This window comes from Ornithorhynchus anatinus, chromosome X3 (assembly GCF_004115215.2).
Source record: "Ornithorhynchus anatinus isolate Pmale09 chromosome X3, mOrnAna1.pri.v4, whole genome shotgun sequence".
NCBI lineage: Eukaryota > Metazoa > Chordata > Mammalia > Monotremata > Ornithorhynchidae > Ornithorhynchus > Ornithorhynchus anatinus.
This window is the reverse complement of record NC_041751.1, coordinates 28706083-28726554: the sequence shown is the minus strand read 5'-3', so window position 1 is coordinate 28726554 and position 20472 is coordinate 28706083. Positions and strand designations below refer to the sequence as shown.

Sequence of the window (20472 nt, the reverse complement as noted above, 5' to 3'; positions counted from 1 at the left end):
ACAATACACTGAAGGATGCGATTACGTAGGTGATAATTTATTGTCCTTTTGCCCAACCGCAACCCTAAATCTACCTCTAGATAGATTCATAGAAAGAGAGAGCGAGAGAGAGAGAGAAAGCACACACTGGAGTAAAAGCAAGTGACAGGAAGCTGTACAGGCAGAAAATCACAGTAGGTACAGGGAAAGGTTCAGATAAATTCATGGATGATAGAGAGAAAAGTTAGGGATGTTAGAAGGTACCCCCTCAACATGTGGTTTGATGACAAGATGGACAACTGTCATCACACTGCATCCAAGCATCCTTCGGTGCCACTTACAGAGACAGGATACTGCCCTGGATGGCCTTTGGATGATATTACTCAGGTGTTTTGACGTTACTTATAGTATGACATTACTTATGGTTCAGTGGCACTTTCAGAGAAAATAAATTTTGACAGCCAAAATCTCCCACGTGTAGACTTTTTTCTTCTTATTTCTACTTCCCATCTATACCCTCAAATTGCTGTCTATAGTAATGTCGACTACTTACTTTTCTATGAGTGTACTCCTTTCCAACCTCTCTTTCAACACACAGTTAAGTATTGACTCCAGTTGGATTTTGAGCCCCTTGAGGGCAGGATTCATGCCTGTTGAACTCTCCCAAGATCTTAGTGCAAACATTAACTTCAGATGAGAACTGTTTGTGTGAGTGTGTATGAAGAAATGGGAGAGGTGCAGAAGGGATGAAGGCTACCAACAATATACCTAATGCCTACCAGGAAATCTCTATAGTCTCTGGAGCATACTTCATAACAACATACTTCACTTAACAGTGAAGAAACAGCCTAAGGACTCTAATTCAATAGAAAAATATCTAATTTTTTTAAAATGCACTCCAATATCCTCTCCTTTTGCAATGAGTTAATTCTCAAAATCATTGTGAAAAACCATTAATATGAATGAAACCTGAACCAATTTTCACCTAGTTGGAAGAACTAGTTGGTATTTTTCTCCATTCCCAGGGAGAAATTAATATTTTACAAAAGTGTCTCTCCAAGCTCAGGAGACTACGGGTAACAGCAGGGGGAAAACTGCCTGGGTTATTGGATTCCCCCATAGGAAGCACCCAATTCTCTCATACACTTCCCAATACTTTAGCGTTGAAACATTCTTAGAATCCTTATGTTCCTCGATTACACTCCCTACCCCTAAAAAAAAAGATTTTGATTGGCCCAGTGGAGTCTCCTTAGAACAGTAATTAATTAGAACCTTCTTGAGGCAGGTTTCCCAGTGCCTAGCTACTGCCTGGAATTGGTTAATCTTCTTAGAAAGCTATAGTCATTTTTTAAACACCTGTGTTAAAATTTGAACGGTTTCAAAATGGGCCTGTTGAAGTGGAGTAACTTTCCTAGGTGCCAGGTGATTCTTAGCTCTCTCGACTATGAGCTCATCCCTCTAGACTGTGAGCTCGTGGCGGGCAGGGAATGTGTCTGCCAACTCCACTGTATTGTATTCTCCCAAGTGCTTAGTATAGTGCTCTGCACACAGTAAACACTCGATAAATACGACTGATTGGAAAACAAGGCTCAGCCCTCACACGCTGAGTAAAAGACCTGCCTTTTCCAAACTACAGTGATCTGGAGAATCTGATTATTGCCAATTTTTGAATGATGATGATGGCTACTGATTAGGAATAGTGCATGCCAATCATTTTGGGTCACTTTCCCAGAGGCTCAATCACTGGATTGTTGGTCATTCATTCTGGCTCATGGTACCAGCCAACATTTTTAGCCTAGGGTAGAAATGAAAAACCCTTTGAAGTTCCAGATCACACCAAAGAGAGCTCCCATCGCAAGTAACCAGCGGCAGGCCCTAAATCATGTGTGAATTTTTGAGTGCTTCTTTCTGTTTAAATAATCAGAATGTGGTCTATATCAGTAGAAATGTCACCAACCCAAAACATGCAAATTGAGGATTACACATATCTTACCCACTTAGGAAACCCCCAGTCAATATTATGGTTGCACGATTAAAAGTTAGTTTGACAGCTTGTGGGTTTTTTGTTTACATGGGCCAATGGAAAAGAGCAGGGGGACGCAGGCAGTGTTAAAAATGTTGGATTTCCCCCACCCATTCATAACACTAGCTTGGACAAACAACTCTACCACAAGACTCTGAGCTGTTTTTGCAAGATTTGGGATACAGAAAATGAAAAGACTAGAGTCTTCATACAAGGTGAACTTCTACACATCCCCAAAGTGCTACGGTAATAAGATTTAACGGACCCTAAAGCTCACGATATGGCCTGATCAACTGTGAAGGTGAATTATTCAGGAAAACTAATGTTTCAATCAGTTGCATGCCTGCATTGGTCCCAAGGCACCTCGGGAAATAAAATTTTACCAACATATATGATAGATATTCTCTCTACAAAAAAATCGATTCATGTAATAGATACAGTGTTTCATCAGCATGCTGGGAAGGTAGTGCCTTCTAGATATTCCGCTGGGAATGCTAAATTAGGGTGCTGCATTTGATTAAACTCATGTGTCACAAAAAAAGCAACATTCTATCTACCATGCATTACACAAGGATACTGGAGAAATGAGGTAGATCATAAGTAATATTAGCACTGCTAGAAATGAGCAAAAGCAGAGCAACTTTACCATGCAAAGCATGCATAGAGGAAGAAAGGAAAAAAAGTACTGAAGCACCAGAGAGACAGACGCATTTGTTAAAAGAGATTCTCTAAGCATACTAACCTGCTGGTTCTAATGAATTTTCTACTTTGTCGTTAACATCGAAAACACGATCATGAACACCTATAGTTTTCATACAGCTGTCTATAACAAAAATAGAGATAACAGCCAAATATGTTAGTGAGACACCCTTAAACTCCCCACTTTCCTTCTTTTTTTCTCTCTCTCTCTTTCTGTCTTTTTTGCTCTATTTATATATAGATTGTTTTTAAGTCTGTGGCACTTGTCCAAATGCAAGTATCGTCTTCCATTTGCTGTACCCATACAACAGTCTAAGAAACAACAAGTTAGCAACTGCTATGTACTTAAAAAAAAAAAAACAAAGCTTCATGAAGAATGATAAGAAAAAATGACGAAAACTGAAACACAAATGTTGATATACAGAACAGATACCACACAGGATTTAACAATAAAAAAAGTTGAATTGCTGTTAACCAGACCACACAGTACAGCATGCGCAATAAAGCCACCCTTGAAAGCTCATTCTAGGAACTTACTTGCTGGTCGTACAAAGACTTTGAGCTTTAGACAGGATCTCCTTCCATTATCTGGGATTGCAGAGGCTGCAGGGGTAAACAGATTGGGGGAGGGAAGGGGGAGAGACAGAGAGGAGAGAAAAAGAAATTCAATTATTCTTCTTTACAAATACAAGTGGCCAATTTCCACTTTCCTCAGCAGTGAACACATATCTCCATCCCTCCCATATCGTCAAACAATGAATCTTTGAATGGATGCTTGAAAATCCCTTCATTTCTGTGAAGGAGAAAAGGACAGGCCAGTCTTTTTTCAAAAAGGGCAGAATTACAGGAATATAGCAGGCAGATACTTCCTATTTTATTTACTCTCTTCTCTCGTCTGAAAAGAGGAGGACTAACTCATAGAGGAATTCTGGCACTATGTAAACCCATCACTGATTGATTTTATTAAAACAGTCCATCATTTTGCTGGCTGTATGGGATCAGATTTCCTTAGGTCAGAAACTATCTTTGAACCATCATGTTTGCAGAGAACCATTTCTCCCACCCTGTGGATAATGGGGCCCATCAGAGCCCCAAGGTGAAACCACCGTCAAGAACAAACAGATAATTACAAGTAGGAATTTAAGATGACCTGTTTCTACTAAGGAAAAGCAAAACTTTGTAGGTCCTGAAAGCTCATCTGTCAGTGGTTTGCAGGTAATTCAATTAGAGGTTTACTCAGAAATTGGCTCCAAGTTTGGTATGACTAAACTAGCATGGCCACCTCCGTCTTGCTATTATACGTACAATATGCTATTGAGAAAGTACTGTGCTGCGAAGCCATATTTTCTGTGTAAAGTGCCATAGAGCAGGATGGAATTCATCAGAGAGACTTTGCCAAAATATGACAAGATGTTTCATGCTATAAATAATTTGAGGAAGAAATGGTCTACTCCTCCTCAGGAGGAGGCTGTAAGCTTTCCTAGGTTTAAAGGATTACTCTCCCTCAATCCACAAAGCGTTATAGCAAATGGAATTACATAGGCCTACAAGACCTCTCAACAGTTGAGCATATTTACTTGTCAACCCCAAAATAACAAAGTCACCCTAATTAGTGCTTCTTGTTCCCTTTTCCTATCCTTTCTCTTAGAGCAGGTTCTTGGTCCCCCAAAGAGCCGACGACAATCGAGAAACACGTGGGTTGATGATTAGATCTGAAACAACTTAAGCTATATTAAAAAAAAATTGTGCGTACAGGGAGTGGTCAAACTGGTCAGTCCCACATTGGCCCTTTCAGCCACGACTGCCTCAGTAGCATCACTTTTGAATGTAAACGAGAACTGCATCTATATCAATTTCAACATACTCAACTACACACCATCATTAAAAAAGAGGCTTGAATATTTCGTTTTCCTTCTCTGTTTATTAGGTAACCGTGTCTTTCTGGGGCTGGAGAAAAACAAAAATGATTCATGGGCACACACAGAAACACTCTCTCAAAGGTGAGAGCATATAATCTCGACTCTAAACTAATTTAAAACCAATCCACTCATCCCTGGGATTGGTATCGATGCTACTATGCCACAAAGAGGAACTGAAAAATGCAACATCAAGACAAAACAATGAAGCAAAGAGCTAAATACCCTGGTGCTCTTGCTCAGCATCTGTGTGGAGAGCTACATGGGAGAAGGTGTTTCTCTTTTTAATTGCAAGACCAAAATACACAGGAACGATGCTTTTCCCCTTGTTCACTTTGACAGGCTGTTAAAAAGTGCTAACAGCTGGTTTTGCTGCAAGCTTTCACTACATCAAAGTTGGAAAAACTCCCTCTACTGACATTTACAGTAACTGGTGTGTTATTTAGGGCCTTATATTTGCACTCTGTGGTTTAATCCAGGAAATGGTGTCCTTCCTGTGGACCCCTATTGCAAATGTGAACTCACTACATACTCATTGTGTGTGCACAGATAACCATGAATTACTTGAGAAAATGTGAATCCTTCTGTCAGTTTCTGCATTGTTCCTGAAGGGAGGTTAAAAAATTGTGCATGTGTGCGTGCACACACTCATACACACACCCACCCACACACACACACAATTTACACTACCCTGTAGATTCCAAGATGAGATAAATTCATTTTAAACTATGTGAATGTAATTCATATGCAATTTTGGCTTGAGTGCTAGGTAATATTACAGGTGACACATAAAGATGCCCAGAGCATGACCAAACCTTTTAATCATCTAATTCAGTGGTTGCTTGGCTCTTTGTGGGTCATCTTAAATTTTCTATTTATGAGAAATCCTCAACTCAAAAAAATTACCTTATGGTTCTTACAAATAAAAAACCCTGATACATAATCCAGGCAAACTGAAGAGTTCTTTGGCAAATAATCAAGTAGGTTTTATACTTTCTTCCACCTAAGGGAAAATATATACACCATGAAGTCATTTATAGACTCAGCTACTAGATGGGCTACATTCTTCTTTAACAGAAAGATCAAAACAATCCACAATCTTAACCTATCTCTTCTCTGCCCTGCTTCCTCTGAGCCCTCAACCAAGGGGGAAACCACTGCAAAGATAGCAGGGGCTGGCATATTTCCTATTAACAGCTGATAATATTAATAATGATAATAGTATTTGATAAGTACTTACTATGTGCCAAGGACAGTACTAAAGCGCTGGGGTGGAAACAAGCAAATCAGTTTGGACACAGTCCCTGCCCCAGGTGGGACTCACAGTCTCAATGCCCATTTTACAGATGAGGGAAGCGAGACCAAGAGAAGTGAAGTGACTTGGCCAAGGTCATACAGCAGACAAGTAGCAGAGCCAAAATTAGAACCCAGGTCCTTCTGACTCCCAGGCCCGTGCTCTATCCACCCACGCCATGCTGCTTCTTCAAGAACAAGCCAGTTCACTTGCCACACGATCCACTGCACTGATTATAATACTTGCATTCGATTTACAATCCCCAAAATAAATGGAGGCTCTGATTAGGCCTATTAGAAAAGGCCTTTCCCACCTAAAATTATATATAGCATCTTATATGCTTACTATACTCCAAAGGGAGAAAAGTCCTCGTTCACTTCAGTGGTTTAGAGTCCCGAAGACTAAAAAAAAGAGGGGGAGAGGAGTTGTCTGTTTATGTTGCTGCTTAAGTCATCAAATAGAGGCTGACGAAGGGAAACATTTTAGCCTTTCTAGCCTCCTTGAGAAATTAAGCCCTGCCTGCCATGCTGGGTGACTTGAATCAATTTTTATTTCTTCGTTCCTTTCTATCTTCATCTTAAAACTAGAAAAATGACCAGCTTCTGGTCCTGTCAGATCCACATATATTACTCACAGGGTAGGCTTTGGAAAGCTTCCATTATCTGTCGTCTTTTCTCATACCGTACAGAAATGCCATATAACTCTTGCCTTACAAATCCACCTTTCCCTCTTTTACTATGCACTGTCTAAACAGTCAGCAGAGAGAACTATCACACACCTTCCACCAGATGCACTCAATTTCTATTCTGGGGATGAACAGGTGCAGAGGGGGCTGAGGAGAGAGTGGAGAGATCCACCACATATGATTCTTGAGGCGTGAGGGTTCAATGGGGAATAGATAATTAGCTATTTTACATTTCTGAAAATATCAAGTGCCACAAAACTGATTTAAAAGTTATAAGCACTAAAGGAAACTGGGGAATGGAATATTCGACCCTCAAAATAACAATATGAAGCAGCCAGGTCCAGTGAGAAGCAGCGTGGCCCAGTGGATAGAGGATGGGCCCGGAAGTCAGAAGGACCTGGGTTCTAATCCCGCCTCTTCCACTTGTCTGCTGTGTGATCCTGTGTCTCAGTTACTTCATCTGTAAAATGGGAATTAACACTGTGAGCCCCACATGAGACACAGACTCTGTCCAGCCTGATTAACTTGTGCTTAACAAGTGCTAAACAAATACCATAAAAAATATGCAGGGCAGAATCTTTATTCTTTTCATTCTTTTCAAGAAATAACCCATGAGAAAGAGAGGTTGGAAGCAAGACGTGAGGAAGAGGCAAAATTCCAGTAACTTCAATCAAGCCACCACAGCACTTATGTACATAACTGTAATTTATTTATTTGTATTGCTGTCTGTCTCCCCTCTCTAGACAGTAAGCTCGTTGTGGGCAGGGAATGTGTCTGTTTATTGTTGTATTGTACTTTCCCAAGTGTTTAGTACAATGCTCTGCACACAGTAAGTGCTCAATGAATACGACTGAATGAACTATACTCCTCGTTTTGAACACCACCTATATTGTTACATCTTCCTATGTAGATATGATTTACTCTACAGTGATCAGGACTAACCTCTGATCAATAGAAATACTCTATTTGACTATTTCATCCCTATTTAAAAAAGAAAAAGGAAAGCAAACACCCTTTTCCTAGGAAGTTGGCAATAGCATATTTTAGAACGTTAAACACCACTGATATACTCACAGATTAGATATAGCACTACAGTCTAAATTCTACCCAGCAAAAGAAGTCTTATCAGATTTATTTTATTTTAAAATTCCAGAAAAGTCCCGAAAAGCCCTGACTTGTTCAGAATATAGCACTCCCAAATACTCATGCACAATCGTCAGCATCATAGAAAGCAGTCTAATTGAAACCAAACTGGAAAAAGATAAAAATAAGACCTAAAATCTTTAGAAGAAACTTGAGTGCTGCACTTCTATTTTTTCTATACAAATTTTCAAGTTTCACAAGAACTTTTACCCCAATTTATCTTCTGGTTCTTGCAGAACTTTTCAGTCATTTATTCGGTTTGTGCCAAAGTGTACACTGGCTGGTGCTGAGAAGCAGGAGATGTGGTGGTGGAGGAGCCATAGGAAAAATTTCCCTCCAGTGCCACTAAGGACAGTTTTCACAAATACAACAGTGGAAGCCACACCCCCTTTATAAATTCATCACTTACATATCAATTAAACTCTCAGTATTTCGTAATATACAAGTCAGTGGGTACTCTGTCACTCAAATTCAAGAATCAACTTCACATTATGAATAAATGTACTATTTAAGTCACACTTCTCACAGGGCAAACATATTTTTGGAGATAATTTTTCGGGAGAAAAATTGATCTGGAGCCTAACACAGTCCAGGGCAAAACTAACATTAGCACGACTGCCACGCAACTTAGCTCAGCGTTTCCTAATCCCGCTTCAGGACTGCCTTGCCTTGACATGACTACATCCTTCCAATTGCCGTATTCTCCCCCCAGGTAGCGGCTGTCAAACTGGGCTTACTTACAGGCCAACCCGAAGGCATCCTGAGGACACAGTCTCGAACAAAATAATCCTGTTTCCACAAGCTCATTCAACTTTTTTTCCCCCTCTTAACGTGCCGGATCCCCCCCAAAAGTTCTAGTTGCAAATCTTCCTGTTTGCTGGCTAACAAGGCGGATACTATTAAGACCATTAAGAAGCAGACGGCATCTGTGAAAATTGTTTTCCATGCTGTTAGTTTGCCCCCTGCAGGCACAGTCTGTTTGTCCCATGAATCAGTTGGCACAAGGAAACATACAGGCAATTCAAGACCTAAATGCATTTATTTAACCAAAATCTTAAAAGTTGAGTTTATTCTATGAGGTGAGGGAGCCAAGCCTCAAATATATCTTCCCAAAGAGCAGTGCTTCCTTTCCTTGAGTAGGCAAAGGGGGGGTCCAACTTGCGTAAGAGGTGTCTGGTTGGCTGACAGATACGTCTGGCCATCCTATCAATTTGATCAATGCAAAGGGGTTGAACCCTATTCCTGGGAAGCAATCTGGCCTTGTAGAAAGATAGTGGGCTTGAGAGTCAGGGGGCCCTAATCCGGGCTCTGCCATTTACCTGTGTGACCTCGGGCAAGTCACTTAACTTCTCTTTGCCTCAGTTTCCTCAGCTGCAATATGGGGTTTCAGGACCTGTTCTCCCTCCTACTTAGACTGTGAGCCCCATGTGGGACCTCATTATGTTGTATCTACCCCAGTGCTTAGTACAGTGCTTGACACATAGTAAGCACTTAAATGTCATGATTATTATGATGATTATTATAATCCAATATGGCGTGGCCTCCCCATCAGTCATATGAAGCAATCTAGTACCCACCCCCTATGCGCGGCCTTGCTGGGGGCAGGGAGGGGGTGTCTCCCCCTGCTTTGGAGCACTGTCAGTTCCAAGGATATTTATTTTTTGGTCATTTTTGAAAATAAACAGAAAACCAATACAAGCCGCCTTGCAAGTGCTTTTCTCCTTTCCTCGCTCTGGTCCAACCAACGAGTAGCTGCACCTCGGGCAGCACGAACCCTCCTGAGGAGCTAGTACAGAGTCGGTTCCGTTTGCTCCACTTTCCTACTTTGCCGGGACGAAAAGGATCCCCCCCTCCAAGCCCTCCCCAAGTAGCCTCTCTGTCCCCTCGTCCAGCAATGGAAACCACATGCACCCATGGCTCCCTTTACCCACACAGCTCGGTAGCTCTCTGCAACTGGCTGGGAGAAGTCTATCCAGCTCTCTCCTTTTCCACAGCGGCCCAGACTGGGGTCCCCCCCCCCTCCCCCGCCATGGGGGTCGGCTCCAGGTTCACCCACATGGGCTTTGGTTGCAGAAGGAAATGGTTCCTTCCTATTGAGCTTCACAAAATTTCCACTTCCCTCTTTCCCGGCGCCGCCCCCTCCTTGGAAGATCGTGTCATCTCCTAACAAACTCTGAGAAAATTGCTGGTTAGCCATTTAAAAAGTACACTTTTCTCATATCATCTTGCAGGATTCTGCCGCGTAACATTTCGTCGAGCAGAGCGTGCCAACCCATTGTGGAAGCCTCTCCTCAATGGGGCTGCTCATTATATAATACGCTGGGGCTGCCAAAACTGAACAATTGGAACCTCTACCAGTTTACATTTCAAGCCATTGTTACAAGCTCATTTAAAATACTCCTTGAAGGAAGGTAATTATAAACCGCTGTGTAAGAAATGCTGTCGGAGAAATGTCTATTTGTTCTTGTTCCATTGTTTAAAGAGTAGTTTTCATTTCCCATCCTTATTCCTAATGCGGCCAGCCTTCGCATTTCCTTCACAATTAGCAGAGAATTTTATTTTAACTCTCAAACTCCTAGACAAACCCCACGAAGCACTAGCTTTGGAGCCTGCCCTTCCATCTCAGGGAAGAGAGGAATCTTCAAATGAAAGAGAGCTATTGAAGGAGGCATTTAACCTACTGAAACGAAAGGACGAAATACTAGTTGAAGTTTTGTTCCATGATAAAATATTCAAGTTTCAAAAGGTCTAACATGAGTCAGTCCATCAGCAAGCCAGGCCGAGTTCCCAAACCTCACCTGGCTTGTATGATATCACCCTAACTGACGCCGATGATATGCTCTACTCCTCTCTTCTCAAAAAGGAAACAAACCTAAGGTTTGAACTTTGGATGTCTTTCTAATCTTTTAGCACCGTAGGTTACATACAATCTTTTCTAGAACCTGTATTTGCTTTGGCTTTTTCAGACACGCCACCAACTCCCATTAGTCAAATGCAATGTTGCTGTATAACCTTATATAACCCTCAAATATCAATTCCAAAAGCTAAAAGCATTTTCCTTTTCAGCATCCAGTGTCAATCTTGGCACTTTGGGAAGTTTTATTTTTAAGAACAGTCAAATGCTTCCTTCTTTTTAAAGAAATGAGTGCGTGTGGGAGCATTAAAAATGCAGTTTTCCATTATGTTTGCCACAGGCAATATTTCTCAATTTGTGCAAGTCAAAAGAAAAGATAGCCTGTTACTTGTTAGCAGAGCTGGGCCTTTCCCCTGTAGGTTTGCATGTGGTTTACCATACAGCACAGATATATGTAAATTAGTCAGGTAAATTCAGAATTAAACATTAATATTCTTCTCACAATCAATGCTGGAAAAAGGAGCCAATTTACATAAACAGGACTACCGAAAAAGTCTGCTGAAACTTCATGAATCAATAAAACACGTTTTCTGTGTGCGGATGGATAACAGAAAGGTGAAAAACAGAAAAGTAGCATGAGTCTGATAAATATTAACTGGAGCAACACGGACTACTTGGAAATGGTTAACAGACTATATATATATCTTTTGTTCTCTTTTAATGAAAGTTCTATTCATGGGAAAGGAAAGCTTAGAAACTATCTGAATTCCAGGAATGGCACTTGTTCTTTTAAAATTGTTTTTAGAAGTTGGTACTCTGATTCTATTTTCAGAGCAAGAGCAAATGACATGCTGCATGGGGTAAATCTCATTGTTTTGCTTGTTGAGACTGAAAGTCCTGTGCATTCATTACTTGCTCACTCCTGCTATCTGCTTTCTCAAGCATGCATCCTGAGTAAATTGTTTGGCTACACAGCCGCAGGTGGTGACTAAATTTGCCAATATGTTTGATCTTATTTAGCCTGCTGTTTCTCCATGTTTAATCACTGGCAGGGTCAGGTCAAAATCCAAAATGTATGCATCAGAAAGGTGACCCCAATCAAAAGAAGGGGAGGATGGGGAAATGCAAAGTCCTATCTTTATGTCATTACTCCCACTCCATGAAAAAAGGCTAGAAAAAAAGGATAATTCTAGACTATGGGAAGCAGCATGGCCTAGTGGAAAGAGCATGGGCCTGGGAGTCAGAGGACCTGGGTTCTAATCCAGATCTGCACCAAATACTTGTTGTATGACCTTAGACAAGTCACTTAACTTCTCTGTGCCTCAGTTACCTCATCTGTAAAATGGCGATTAAGACTGTGAGCCCCACATGGGGCAACCTGATTACCTTGTATCCCCAGTGCTTAGAACAGTGCTTGGCACTTAGTAAGCACGTTACAAATGCCATCATTATTACTATTATTATTACTAGTGCTTGGCACATAGCAAACACTTAACTAATATCATGCTTATTAACATTACTATTCCTACTCCTGGGAATGGAGAATGAGAGGGCTGGATGTAGGGAACACTACAGCCTCCATGCAGTACTTTATATGTGCAGTTCTGAAAGAGATGTACTCAAGGGCTGGATGGGGAGAGAAAAAGGATGTTAATTGAAACAATTCTGCTCTCTGTAGGCAGGGAAACATGTTATATCGTACTCTCCTAAGCAATTAGCACAGTGTTCTGCACACAGTAAGCACCCAATAAATACGACTGACTGACTAATGCCACTAAAAGCACAATTTTCCTCTTCAACCTCACATCAGGAAGAAGAGAGAAGCTCTTTCTCCTTCTCTGTAATTGGTTAGCACCCTCCTGAATTCGGGGGAGAGGCCTGGGCCCCTTCTGTGTTAAATACATCTTGATACACTGGAGGAAAATAAATCTCTGATTAATAATCCCTCTGTTAACGATCTGCTGGCAAGGAGGCTCAGCTGAGGCAACCCTAATCAGTGGTGCTTTGAGAGAATTTTCTCAGCCTGAAAAGGTCAGGTGTGTAGATTGTCGTGAGGGTTCCATTTCACTCATCTAAAATGAAGCAGGTGATGGAAACACGTCTGATTATCTCGATCTCTATTACATGGGGTCCTTCATAGAGAGAAGGGAATAGACAGGCATAACCTTAACCACACAAAAGGCATTTTCTCATTTGAGCCCTTCTGTAATGGAGAGCAGCCTATTTGGAGGGGAACACGAAACACACAAGTCCGGAGCTCCTCTACCTCCACCGAGGGTCACTTTATTCACAGGGCAAAATGGGGCAGCAGCCAGGGAAAAATGGCATTGAAGCAGGGGGTGTCTAGTACATGTGGACACCTACTATGGCCTGTCAAACTGCAGTCTTTCCTTCTTTTTATCTTGGCTGCTTTTACGCTAAAAATACCTCTAGCTATGCCAGGGAGGGAAGGCAACATAAGGAGAACTGTATGCATCGCCAGGGAAAGGAGAAGGGGCAGACTGTGGCCTGTCCCTTCTTCCTTCTCCTCCCCACACAACGCCAGCAGGGTTCCACTGACCTTTGAACCACCGGAGCTTTAACCTGACTCTGCTCCCGTGTCATAAGCAGTGAATAATATTTCAACTTCTCCTCTGACCCACCTTAGTCATATCTACTGTATACAATCTGCAACACTTAACTAGTAAGCAGCGAAAGTCACAGAACTCATTACTCTTTCGTACCGTATTAACAGAAACAAAATGCAGTTACTATACAGCACTAATGTTGCATGACCATAAATTGCTAATAAATCTCTGAGTTAATGCAATATACTCTAACTCCTAGAAAATGAATACATTTTTCCTGTGTCCTTTGTAATCGTTTCATTTTATCTTTTTCAAAAATATTACTAAGTAAGGATGGGGTCACCAGAGGAAACTAATTCTGAGCTCTATGCCTGGTCCCATGATTGAGTCAGTTTGTCTCCTTTAGCAAGACACTTAACCAGTCTGAGCCTCAGTTTCCTTGTAAGCATAAAAGCATTTCACCACCTATTCCACAGAGGTGTCGTGAGCACTCAGAAGGCACTGAGCTCTGGCATAAAACATTCTTCCTAGTGCATTGTATCATTACTATTCTTTTCAGATCTACATTACAAGCTCCATGCCTAAGGCTTCTTCTGCACTGTGGTTTAAACTATGCCAGCAAAAACTGTATTTAAACATGCTTGCTGCTGGGGGAATTCTAAAGTGACTCTATTGTTGGGTACATAGGTGGCAATTGAACTAGAAACCACGATAAACATGACTTACAAAATCAGGCTAAAGGGGAAACAAGTGGCGAGGTGCCACCCTGCGACTCTGGACTGGTTTAGTAAACTGCATCCAGTGCCGTGGAAGGCACTGTCAGTGTTTCTCTCCCAAAAGGGGAAATAAGCTAACATTCATTATTCTTAATATGCTATAATCGATCATTCAATAGTATTTACTGGTCACTTTCTGTAGGCAGAGCACATTGATTCAGGCTGACAGGGTGACAGGCAAGCGAAAGAAGTGGTTAAAATCTTCCTAAAATACAAGTGACTTATCAAAATTGCCCTTCGTATCTGTAATGCCTTACCAAAATTTAGCGTTAAAGTATATGCCTAGGGATAGAAGCAGATATTCCCTCATGTCACTGTCATTCCTATTATCCTTACTTACAGCTGTACCCAAGAAGTCTTACACCACCATTCCACTGTTTAACTTCATACGAATACAATAATCGCTATAAATAGGATTGTCCATCAAAATCCTTCAACGATCCTAAGACATATATCTGATAGGTTACAACGATCAATGATTTGTTGATTGATCTCTGTGATTTCTGCTATGCAATGAGCTGAAGTCAGGGCACTGTAGCAAGGATAACATTATAAAGATTCTAAAGATACAGTGAAGCACAACCTTAGGCAATGAGGCATATCTGAGGATTGCTGTGTGGCAAGCTGTCATGTGGCAATCAGGAATAGGGTGAATCTGTTAGAACAGAGGCTTTGAGAATATTTCAATAGCAAGAGGCAGAACTGAAAACAGCATTTAGTTAGAATCTGGCAACTAATAGCAAATATAGCATCAACACGACAAAGACAGTTCTGGGTGTGTGCACAATATGGAAATAATTTCATTGACTTTGGGACTTCTCAGGTATGCTCTCCCATGTGGATAAAACTCTCAAGGGCAGTTATATGGCTTCATATTTCATTTGGAGCAACACAGGCTGGTGTCCAAGTCCAGGCAGGATGGAAAAGGGTGAAGAGGCAGCACAGAACGACCAGCACTCCAGGTTGCAACTGTCAATCAGGCATGTTCCTGTTCAATCATCATCATCACCATGGTATTTGTTAAGCACTTACTATGTGCCAAGCACTGGGGTAGATACAAGGTAATCAGGTTGTCCCATGTGGGGCTCTCAGTCTCAATTCCCATTTTACAGATGAGGTAACTGAGAAACAGAGAAGTTAAGCAGCTTGCCCAAGGTCACACAGCAGACAAGTTATGGAACGGGGATTAGAACCCACGACCTCTGACTCCCAAGACCGTGCTCTTTCCACTAAGCCATGCTGCTTTTCCTATCAGCAATCACACAAGAATCAATCAGCAAGCACACTGAATATACAATGTGGCACTCTCCAGAGCACTTAGGACCACATCTCACATTCAGTAGGCACTCAAATACCACAGATGATGGCCAAATATATGTTTTAACAGGACAAAACAGAGATTTCAACTGATCTAGAAATATTCTGGAAAAAAAAAAAACAGGTTGCAAATCCCCTTTCATTTGGCTGGGAATATTTTTGCCATTAGCAACTGTAGAATAAAAATTCTTTTTTTTTTTCCAAACAAATGTTGGACATTGACTGATCCAATTTTTGGTACAGATTATTACCTCTGTTCAGAAGAGTGGCTCTCCCATTTTGTGCCACAGGACTAAGTATATAATGTTAGAAATAAAGAGAGCCAAAATGAAGAAGAGAGAAAAAAATGGATTTTCTATTATCTATTGCTCCTTTACCTATAGATGAACTAGGACTGTTCAGGACCATTCACCACAAACAGCAAAAACTGTGAAGCACAGTGGAACTCCAAGTTTTAACTTTGGCCTGCTATCTTCACCTTGGACAATCAATCATGGTAGTTATTGAGCACTTACTGTGTGCAGAGCACTGTAGTAAGTACTTGAGACAGTACCATACATTGTTAGGACTTGGCCTCATCAGGCCTTTAATTTGTATTTACTGTCCATTTTGTTTGTGTTACCCCATTTCAACTGTTTGGGTATCTACACATTCTCCCCACAGAGCCTGCCCAAGAAGGTTTAATGTAAAAACATTGTTTTGATGTCAGTGGACTGACAATGTTTCACTGTTTGTCATCCTGTCATTCTATTTGATGTTCAGTACTGCACATAAATGGTAGGCTAAATCATACTCCCCCAAACATTTAGTATAGTGCTCTGCACACAGTAAATGCTCATTAAATATGATTGATTGATTAGTGAAATGCTCTCAAAGACAAATATGGAGGCTGGACGGTAGGACTGCGATATGGATTTTTGGTTTGTTCTGAAAGCTTGTCGCTATGCTGGTGTCACCCGTCTCCCAGGCCTCCAAAGAATTCATTCATTCAATCAGATTTATTGAGCGCTTACTGTGTGCAAAGCACTGAACTAAGCGCTTGGAAAGTACAATTTGGCAACAGATAGAGACAATCCCTACCCAACAACGAGCTCACAGTCTAGAAGAGGGAGACAGAAAATAAAACAAAGATTTGTCTTTCTACTGCTTTGTCCAACTTTGCATCACTGGACAGTGTGCTGCCTAGACAGAGAATTCAGTGACAGCATTAGCACTGTGTCATCAACGGATATCCTGGACTCTTTATAGACTTTTCAGGATGCAGACTGGTACTTAACCTCAATTTTGTTCAGTCCAATTTTCAGCCCCTAGTGCTTTGCTAATTCTGTTGGGCGTCATATGAATGTTTTCTTGGGTGTTTTCTTTCAAAGCTCAGCCATCAACATATCAAAGCTGCTACATGCCTAAGAATTTGGAATAATGCTTCCAGCATTTAGAGTTGAAAGAGTTTCCCAAAGCCTCTGAATTATACTCTGACACTAGATTTCACAGTGATATGACTAGTCTTGTCAGAAATTGGAAGGGCCTTTCCTGAACCTTTCCCTATTACCAATACTATACTGTGTACTAGGTCTAAATCGATCTAGTCAAACAGCTCTATTAGAAACCTCCTCAGTAAGACTAGCATCCTACATACAGGACTCTAGACAATGAGAGCATTATTATTGTTGTGAAGCAGTACCTGTATGCTTTGTGGTACAAAATTGGGGGTTCTCTTGAAAGAATTCCCCATCTTTATGTCCTGTATTTGATACTTGAAAAGACTGGTAGAAAAAGTTAATTTTTCTTTCACAGTCTTCCATTTATAAGCATCCGGGTTACCCCAGGTTACAACCACCCAGAGGTACGACCTATATTGTTTGATACCTCATCCCATGCACACACCCAACTAGCCCAGTGTTCTCGTTGAGCACTCCAGGTAAATGAATTCCCCCTGTTCACTTCCCTCAGGGTCTAAGAGTAGGCATTCGGGAATGGATCTTGGGTGAAGTTCTCCCTATAGTATGCATCATATTTTCATGGTGATGAAGAGACCCCTAAACAGATAGCCAAACTGATTGCTGAACTGGGAAGGCCATGTAATGAACGATGCAGATGTCGATGAGTCGACTGTATCTCATTCAGAATTACTGTACAATGAGCACCTCATTACACTTCAACAATGCAGTGCCTCACTGCAAGATACCGTACACATAAAGAAGTTATGGTTTTGCCACCACCGGCTCAAATCTTGGAATGACAAAGTCTTGCGTCAATGTTCAAGAAAACAGATGACTTTATGAAGATGATTAATGAAGATCTTAATATAGGATGGAACTCAATAGTGAGCAGAGGGAGTTGGTTTGCTCTAGATGCTTTAATAAAGACAGCTGGTGTTCATTCTCCTGATTTGCTTATGTCCACCCCAGCGCTTAGTACAGTGCCTGACACATAGCAAGCGCTTAACAAATACCACAATTATTATCATTACTGTTATTCTAAATTGGATAAATTTTTCACTACTGGTGAAAAACTATCATAAGCTATTACTTCTGCCAAAAAAAAGCTTCCTACAAAGACCATAATCATATTACAGCTCATCATTTATTTAAAATAGTGATCCTGTGCTTGAAACCATTTTAATAAAGATTAAAGAAAAGTGAGAAATACTTATTACAATACATAGCATGTAAAAGAGTTAAACTTTTTCAGTGATGGTGGAAAGGATTCTAATTTATAAAGTTTTCTATGGGGAAAATATACTTCATGCAACAACCACATTTTCAAGAAACATAACTCAGTCATATTAAGAAATATACTGCATATAGGTCTAAGAGGCACAAACGGCATGTTCTTGACATACATGCATGACAATGTTCTGTGACACAGAAGACAGTTCAATAACTGATCATCAGCTAATACAATGCCATGCATTTTCTTTTTACGTGCCTAAGTGCTCAAGTAGAAAACACAGTTGTATACCTTAAGTTGTGTTCCCATACAGCTTTTACAGGATTTATTTGTTGTAGGCTCAGCTTTTGAGACCCTGATTTCATTAGCGGATAACTCACCAATGCTGCCAGGAAGTGGAGGGAACGGCTGGTAAAACCCAAATATAACCTGGACCCAAAGCATTAATAAACAGGGTGTGCATTTCACAGGAGCTCCTAGGACTTGAAAAGTCTGGAGGGCAACAAAAGGCCAGGCAAACACTTTAAAATACACTTATTTGTCATTCTGCACATACAAGACATTTATTCTCTTCATAAACTGGGATTTTTAATATTTTCTCAAGCTTTCACCTCACAATTCACCTTAGGAGGACACTGGATACTCTATATGAACTACACTGAGGGTTTTATGCACTTGCATTTTGTAAAAGAATTTTTTTTCCTTGTGAATTGCCCAGTCGAGCCAAAATACCCCTTTCCTTTGGCCAACTTGACTTCTCTTTCCTCTACGACTATAAGTTACGCAATTCTCAATATGTTGGAGAAATTTATGTCCTGAAACTGAGTTGCAGGGAAATAGTGGGTCTGAAGTGCAATCAGGGCTCACCGCTTTCTGCAGAGCCAAAGTGACCGCACTCAGATCTTTTCATTCTGGTGAAAAGATCATTACCATGCTACTCCAGGGAAGTTGGCCCTCTTGTAAGTGAGCTCCTTTGTTATGAATATGGAACAGATGGAGCCAAATCTATCTGCTCTGTAGGAACAAAAACACTTACAACCTAGCTCTCTCTATTAAAGACTCTACTTAGCTCCTTTATAACACTGGCTTTCTGTGCACTGCTGTGAGGTTTTGACTTTATAGAAAAAGGCACTTCATAAAAGCAATAGTTCTTACTCTTAAACCAAAGTGGCCAAAGATCTGTAGAAGATGAATGCAGCATTTAACCCACATGACTCCTTGGAGATATGCAAATATTCAATTTGACTTGTGGGGTTGTTTTTTTTTAAATCTAGGAAAATATATTTTTAAAAGAAGGAGAACATACTCAGTTGGTTGTGATAAACGCATGCATCAAAACCAGCAAGGCAGGTGTAATAGAAAATTCAGGGATTTCATTTAGGATGTATGTCAGTTTGGATCAAGAGGGAAGAAAAACATAATTAGGTCCCTGTTACAAATATAAGGAGACATAATATGCCATCTTATTTAATAGGTTAATGAGGATGACATTCACCAATCATACCAATTTGCTTTACAATCCGAAAATACACACAGATTGTAGCTGAATCAGTGAATATGCTTATTTATTAGCTCATGCCACCATCAAGCATGGAGACACACAGGATGTATGTCGACAATGTCTCAGATATCTCTCTCTCTCTCTCTCTCTCCATATATGTATATATAGTCATATATAAATCTTTACGTAATATATACATATATAAACTCTCCAGAGACAAACACAGAATAAAATGCAGCCGTCTTGCTTTCCCCACTACATTTATTATAGTGACCTATTTGAAGTCTGGCTTCCTTTTCAGAGGTAATTGAAAAAGAAATTCTGTGGCAGGATGCTTTGAATCGGTCTAAATCAAGTCTTTGGGTAAATCTTCTTCATCAGTGGAAGTACAGCTTGCTTGAAGTCATAACCTTTATTGGTGCAAGGGAACTGGCCTAGAAGCAGATCATGAAGCAGATGTTTTATGCCAAATCAGAGTCCAGGGATACAGAGGCTACTGCAGATAAAACTCTTCCCCTGTCCAATCATTTCAATTCCCTGCAGTGTGAAATATGAACTTGCCAACAAATGGTCAGCGTGCTGTGCAGACCAGTAGGGAGAGCGAGCACCACAGCTGGGCCAGAGACCGGAAAACTCTAGACATTCATGACATGTTCATTTAGTTCTCCTTTCCAGCTTGGCTCTGCGCTATGGAACCCACAGTCATGGAAGGGGATGTGACGGGTTATTGTCAAAGTTCTCTGGTTATATCGGCATTTTCACCAAAGTGAGGTGCTCTTTGCACTTGCCTCAGTGGTCCAAGAGGGTTTAGGATTTTATTTTAAACAGAAGAAATGGCACCTTTTTTTTTTGATGGTATTTGTTAAGCGCTTACTATATGCCAGGCACTGCATTCATTCATTCACTCATTCATTCAATCGTAATTATTAAGCACTTACTGTGTGCAGAGCATTGTACTAAGCTCTTGGAAAGTACAATTCAATAATAAAGACAGTTCCTGCCCACCACGCGATTACAGTCTGGGTGTGTGGGGGGAGACAGACATCAA

General features: G+C 40.8%; 1 protein-coding gene across 2 annotated transcripts in view; it reads right to left on the bottom strand.

The window, feature by feature from the left end:
* The window catches only part of EFNA5 (ephrin A5), a 257625-nt gene that overhangs the window by 7852 nt on the left and 229301 nt on the right, over positions 1-20472 (bottom strand). The window contains exons 3-4 of one of the 2 annotated variants that reach the window (XM_001513474.4): positions 3239-3304; positions 2745-2825 (exon numbers count right to left, since the gene is read on the bottom strand). In XM_001513474.4, the coding sequence (XP_001513524.2) occupies positions 2745-2825; positions 3239-3304 (147 nt within the window). The remainder of the gene's footprint in view (positions 1-2744; positions 2826-3238; positions 3305-20472) is intronic. The other variant, XM_007672819.3, reaches the window with a different exon arrangement.